Source organism: Nilaparvata lugens, chromosome 1 (assembly GCF_014356525.2).
Source record: "Nilaparvata lugens isolate BPH chromosome 1, ASM1435652v1, whole genome shotgun sequence".
NCBI classification, from domain to species: Eukaryota; Metazoa; Arthropoda; class Insecta; order Hemiptera; family Delphacidae; genus Nilaparvata; species Nilaparvata lugens.
In genome coordinates this window covers 50,898,291-50,905,405 of record NC_052504.1, presented here as the reverse complement: position 1 = coordinate 50,905,405, position 7,115 = coordinate 50,898,291, and the positions used below count along the sequence as shown (strand labels likewise).

The window sequence follows — 7,115 nt, the reverse complement described above, 5'->3', positions numbered from 1 at the left end:
AGCTTCAAATTTTGAACAGAATTCTTAAAACCTTTTTACAGGTCAAGTTCGTTGGACAACAAAATTGACTCACTCCTTCAAGATAAAGAAATAACATTGAAAGTGCATACTGTAAGAAAAAAATTGTTTTGATTGTTCGGTCAATCATTACAGTATGTATTGTTATATGTTTTGTCTGAATAAATTGATTTGAAATTGAATATAGCGCTTAATTTAGGCTATTTGAGATTTCATGTGATCAGATGGAGTTTTCATTTTTTTTCAAACAATATGGATTTGATAATATTCTCTAATAAATTAGGAGATTTTTCAACGGCAATAGAATATATTTTTTATTTACTTTATGCATAAATTTTCTACTGTTAAAGCGAGCGTAGCGAGCCTGTCGGTTAGTTCCGAATGAACTATACTTGTACAAATATCATAGTGGTCAATTTCCATTCAGTTTTTTCGAATGTACATGCACATTGCAGTATTGCACACAAATAACATGAAAACAATACTGTGGAAATGCTTGAAAGTTGCAATAATTTCTACCATATAGAAGTCTGAATTACTTCCATGTTGTTGAAATTATTGCAGCTTAGAAGTAATTCAGCAGAATCGTACTCCATTCAAAAAATAAAATTAACAGTTAACATAAATCGAAGTTCACTGGAATTCTTATCAATAAATTCGGCTTAAATCTAATCACTTCAACACCTGGAGAACACTAACAGAAATCTGAAATTTTAATATTTTTCAATATTTACCATTCCTTCCTCGACACGTCGATTTTTGTTGAAGGGGTTCATTGAACAAAACAAGAAAATAAATAGTAGCATGTATATTTATATATATTATCATAATTTTACGAAAGCAGGTAGAAAAAGGCGCGGCAACTACCATCCCAAATATTTATCAATCTATTATTTCCCAAATATAATCAATTTCATGATTTTCAATTTCCGTTTATCCTTTTATTCAAAAGTGAATTTTTGAACAATATTTTTTACAAATAAATATCTGAGCTTTCATGAACCAGTTGGAACAAAAAAAGGTTTAAATATAGCCACCCAGAGTCTCACTATCAACGTCCCTTATCAGGACCTACTATATAGGAAGTCCTGCCCTTATGAATAACATCAATGATTTTATCCAACAAATGCTGACAGTTTTAAGTGAATCTCACTGCAGTTTGTTCCCGAGATCTCACAAAATTCAGGACATTATATTACAGGATGAACAAAATTGAAAGAAAATACGGTTGAAAAATAGAATTCTCATTTATTATAATATATTATCATCTGTACAAAAGTAGTTGATTTTTCGGAAAATAGAATTTATTCGAAGTCTACTGCCCTGAAAAACTGTAATAGTTTTCTGAAGTGTACTCCAAATGTTCCTTTAGCATCCTGGAAAAATGGAAAATTAATCATACAAACATACATAATTTGATAAAACATAGCCAACATAGCTTAATTTTATATTGAAATTGAGAAATTCTAAGTAATATTTCAGAGATATTTATTTATATTTTATGTTTTTCCGTTTCTTATAAGATCATCTTAAAAGTTAATATTGGAGTTTAACATTTAGAGTATGTGAATATAAATATGAAAATATATTATTCTCTCCACTTCTCATTTACCTTAGGTTTCGTAAGTTGAAAACAAGTGACAATATTGCATTATTTTTTTTTATTTGATTTGTTTGATAAATTCAGTTATTTGGAAAGCAATAGTCTTTTATTGATCTTAATATAAGCAATACTTTCACTTTAAATGATCTGTGCAGTGTTAATGGATAAATAAATAACTCAAGTCTGAGAGATATTACTTTTTACACGGCTCTCTCACGAAGACAGAGAGCAGCCCGATTCTCTTCCCTTCAATAATCACTCCCACTACCTAACAGTATTCTCCCAACTTTTGTATCATCCAATAATTGTGCGCAGCACGCTTACTCCTCTCCACTACTCTGTCCATGCTACAAAATGTGGAAGGAGAAATCGGTTTCCCATCTTCATGTTAGAAGTAATACCTCTCGGACTTTGGTCGATTCTGGTTAATATAAAAATAGTTTAACTGCATACTTTTCAACCAAAGCAGTGAATGGCCGTGGACCACAAATGCATACGAAGTCACTTCTAGGAATGTCATCGGCATGTTTTGGCAAAATGTTTAGCAGCAGATCGAGCGAGACATGTCCCCTTCTGCCACTCCACTCAGAGCTCGGTTCCGACAAAATGTGTTCCACATAAAACCTGCAACAAATCAACATTCTTCATATTAAAATGCCTCCAATCAGTGCCTCATTATTCATCAGATGAATGCTTTTACATTGGCTCACGAAAAACTAGAAGCAACGACAATTGTGCACAAATAAAACCACTGGTCCTTTTGCATGTTCTGCTAATAAATGTTGAATGACGTCGCATTGTAGTCAAATTCATTAAATAATAATTTCGTGGCATTTGTTATGTTAGATGAGGTTATTTAAATGCGGATAAATTTGATAAAAGTTTGTGAAACCGGAAGATCCACTGGAAAACTAGTAGGTTATTGTTTTAATAGAAACCTATGAAGACAAAAAGGCAAAAGATAGAAATTACCAATCAATAGAAGATAACTAGTAAATCGAGATTTAATCTGTTGCCAGTGAAAAATTATTTGTAGAGCACATACGAAATGTATGAATCTATGTCCGGCATAAAAACAGTAAATAGGCCTACTGTAAAACTAAGTGAAAAAGTAACTTGGAGAATTTACAAATTGATAACTCATCTTGTGCATAAAATAGCAAAATATCTTGTGCACAAATAAACACTGTTTTTCCCCATTATCCCAATACAGACAGTAGATCAAATTTGAAACATATTATTGTAAACTGAACTATCTAATGAAATTATGTGTTTTTTATGGATTGGTTTCAACGAGGTAAATTAACTAGCTAGGTTACTTTATTATTATATATTCTACTCTGATAAGAATCAAAATCGCTTATTCCAAACAAAAAATTATATTTTCCAATAATTCCAAACAGCATAAGTTAATTTTCGTTTTTAATACTAACATATAGATTACAATTCTAATAAATTTATGACATAGAAAATAAAATCATTTGATTCATCTTACCTGCTTTCTTCACTAGCTAGTTGATCCAATTTATCTTCTAATATTATATCTTTCCTTGTTTTGTTGAAGTATAACAGTCTAATTTTCAGAACACTGAAATCGATAAAACAATAAAACTTTTTTTTCAAGATTAATATATTCCATAGATGATTATGATGAAAGAATCAAAGTGAGTTTGATCTAATCTAAATTAGGTACCACAATAATTATTATGCTATTAATAATAAAAATGAATTAATAGGGAAATAACATGAAATAATGAATGTAGATTCCAATTGATTATTAATCGTAGTCTAAATGCCCATAGAAGATACAGAATAGCAAATACTCAATATTCTGAAAAACTGGTTCCTTAAGAAACTCCAACAAATTGGTTTGATTAAAAAAAAAACTCATTTCAAACGGTTATTGATGCATTTTTCATTTAATTCACAAAATGACGAATGACTGCAAGATAGAATACATGTGAATATACACGTATATTCCCCCTTACATTGCGACCATTTGAAACATACTCGTATCACAGAATACATATATGTATTCTGTACTTGTATCTCGTGACTAAACCATCTATAACACTACAGTGAGGTCCACGTTATAATGGCAGTGTAGGAAGATAGGAGAAAAGGGTTGCCAGATCTCAACCTTGCCACCCAAACAGCTGATACTGGTATATCTGATGAATTCAACTGTTCATTATTGTTGAAAGATAATGTATCGTATACAAAGATAATGTATCGTGAAAGAATCGTATTTTATTTGTCAAGAAAATATATTTTTCAAAAATGTAATAATAATATTTTAACTTAATAATAATTTTAATGATTGAGATTAAATATTTTGTCAATTTAGTTGAATTTTTACATTGTTCATAAACGATGTGGCAACATCGCAAAGCGTGAAAGAGATAGCGCCATCTGCTTTGTTGAATGATAGATGAGGATAGAAATCATTATAATGTGGACCTCACTATAGCAGTGTCTAAAGCACTTTTAAAGCAGTTAAATAGTATAGTTCAATTAGTATAGTAGCAAAAACAGGTGGACCCTACTGTATTACACGGTTCTAATAGGGAGTCAAGTATTTTTGATAAAAAATGGTCAAATATCTATGATCTGATGTATGTTCTAAGATGTGCGAAAAATATTGTCCAAGCAACATGTTTACAGAAATAGTTAAGATAAAACAACATTTACCTTGGAGACTTTAGTAACCAGTCAACGACCGATAGCATTGGCGTAATTCCCGTTCCAGCAGCAAACAAGTACACCTCGGTTATGTTTTTTGTAAAAATGTCTGTGTTGAAGGAGCCTTTGGGGTTGCTGAGCATGACAGTGCTGCCTTTGCGCTGACTGCACAGCCACGAGCTCATTTTACCCAGGTCGTAGCACTTGATCAGTAGGCTCACCTCTTCGGATGTGCTTCGCCACACAGGTTTGCCAACACACGGCTTCTGGTAGGTCAGTTTCGGTACCGGTGTGTACGGTCGGATCACTTCTTCACCTACAAATCATGAAAAACTTTTCATATGTTGGTACTGTATAGAATAAAATGATAGAATTTCTAACTAAATAAGTTGAAGAATCACAATATGAGTCAAATACAAAATAAAACATCGGCGAAGAACGTTCACTGGTTTAAACTGGTGTGATTGGTACACAATATAAAAAATAAAATTTTTGTAGAAGGCATTAAAGGTACTGTATGTATGTAAGCATTGTCTAAAGCATTAATCAAAGTATGTAAGCATTATTAAGAATGTATAAGAATCAAAAAAGTATGTAAGCATTATTAAGCATGTCGAGAAAGCATTGAAGGTACTGTATGCATGTATATGGGTGACAATGTTTTTTCAAGTATGTGACTGGTTCTATTCACTAGTTTGTGTTGAGGTTGATGCCCCCTGGTGTTGAAAGATGAAACGGCCTACAGCTCTAGATGGATTAGGAACCCTTAAGCAATTTTTGAAACACATAAACGGGTTTACCAGAGACGGGTCTAGTACAGAATAATACAGAGTGTGCTAGAATAAATAGATCAATTTTGACAGATCGTAGCGAAACGACAGAATAAGCTACAAAAATAACATCCCCAAAAATCAGAAGAATTAACTCTACTGTTAAAATATTTTAATGTGTGAAATTCATGCCTTGCCTTACAAATACCTAAACTATGCATTTGCAGTTCAAAACAAGGAGTAAATGAATTTTGGAGGAAAGATAGATGAATGCCTTAATTTGACACTTCATAAACATGACAAGTGTTGTAGGCCAAGCTGAAGCAATAAGAGCCCCTTCTCCCACTTGACCCACAGAATTGAGTCAATATCAGAATATTCAAAAATATTAATATTATTCTCCAATTTCACTTTCTCCATTACGAGCAGCTTGTTAATTGATGAATCAATTTGAACATTTTTTGACCTCACAGGAAGTTTAAGGTGGATGTTGCCAGAATGCGCTCCACCCACCACGTAAAAAGTATGTAGTTTTCACTATTTTTTACAAAAATTATATTTCTATGTTTCACTATTATTTACAAAAATTATAGTTCTATGTTGTCAAAAAAGTGTGTGAATTGATTTAGTATCGATAATTAAAAAGGTGTCAATCAATTCAAAATACCTTTGATATCCTGTTTAATCAACAGATGCTGTCCAACATTAATATGATTGTAAACATTTTTGGTGTTCTTCAGTGTGATCAAATAGGAGTCATGAGTTTGTTTATTAATACTGGTGATCTCGGCAGGCCAATATTCGTCTCCCTCTTCGTTGGGTCTGTTTTCTGTTTCAACCATGGCACCATACTCCTTCCATAGAGCCTTCTTCTTTTTCCTCAACTTCAGCTGAATTGCACTTTTGCCAGTAGACGAGTTTATTAGGATTTCAGCCGGCCAAGTGATCTTGCCTTCAAGCTTAATTGACGTTACTCGACTATCCAAATGGTTTTCATTTATTCTACATAACAGACTATCTGGTTCATTGAATAATATTTGTACCTGTAAAAGAGAATAAACTTGAAGACTCTAATTCTACAAATGAATGAACTATGCAAAATACAAGTGTACCCATTTTTTCAATTGAAATAGAGTAAATTAATACATTATTGGTGGGTTAAAATATAAATTGATGATTCACTAAAATTTTCGAGCAAACATATAACCATATGATCCTGAATATTATGAAACTACAAGATTCAAATATATACAACATAATAAATATATGTATAATAAGTACAGGTTGGCGCAGAGAAATAAGAAATCTTTAAATGATGAAAATTTTACAAAAAATAAATAAAAAAAAGTTGATTACTAATGAAATGTAATTTGTGCCAAATGTCTATGTCCAAAAGCACCTCTTTTCTTTCAACATGTATACCTATTTTCATCTGAAAGGTGTGCTCACTTTCGGGTGTGTTCACATCTGTTATGGGTTGTGCGAGGAACGGGAAATTTGTAATAATGTTATTTCCACTAATTAATTCATAAAGTTCAATGAAGTAAAAAACATTCATTCCACTAATTAATTCATAAAGTTCACTGAAGTTCAATAAAATTTAGGACATTCAAGTAAAAACCCATATTTTGATAAAACACTTACCTGAGGTGAGGAAGTTTTCAAATTGTAAAGAAGTGTAAAAGTTTCAAGTTGTTGTGACCAGTCTACAGAGGATTTACTTTTATTATTAGAAGTGACACCTGAAATTAAAGAAAATATCGTCAGAAACAAAAAAAAATTGTATCAAATGATATCAATCAACATAAATTTTATGTAACAAATCATTTCACAACTAGCATAAGCTTACTGATTCTATATGCGTTACAATATTCTAGTGAAACAAATATTGATGAATACAGCCACATTGGGATCTAGATCAATAAGGGGATGTAACATACTTTTGCTATATTCAGGACATCTTAAAAATGTCCCAATATAATTGAATGGAAAAAATAATTTGTATGAATAATAACTCAATTGGAATATACATTCCAGTTGAA

At 31.5% G+C, this 7,115-nt stretch overlaps 1 protein-coding gene across 1 annotated transcript; it reads right to left on the bottom strand.

The window, feature by feature from the left end:
* Window positions 1-1,246: 1,246 nt before the first annotated feature.
* On the bottom strand, window positions 1,247-6,815 carry LOC111061066 (cytochrome b5 reductase 4; the record flags this gene model as incomplete). The annotated part of the gene is given in 6 exon segments (XM_039436120.1): window positions 1,247-1,394; window positions 2,075-2,245; window positions 3,117-3,209; window positions 4,313-4,619; window positions 5,741-6,116; window positions 6,718-6,815. Coding segments are annotated over 6 exon segments (1,106 nt in total), but the record flags the coding sequence as incomplete, so codon positions are not given.
* Between the last annotated feature and the right edge of the window lie 300 nt (window positions 6,816-7,115).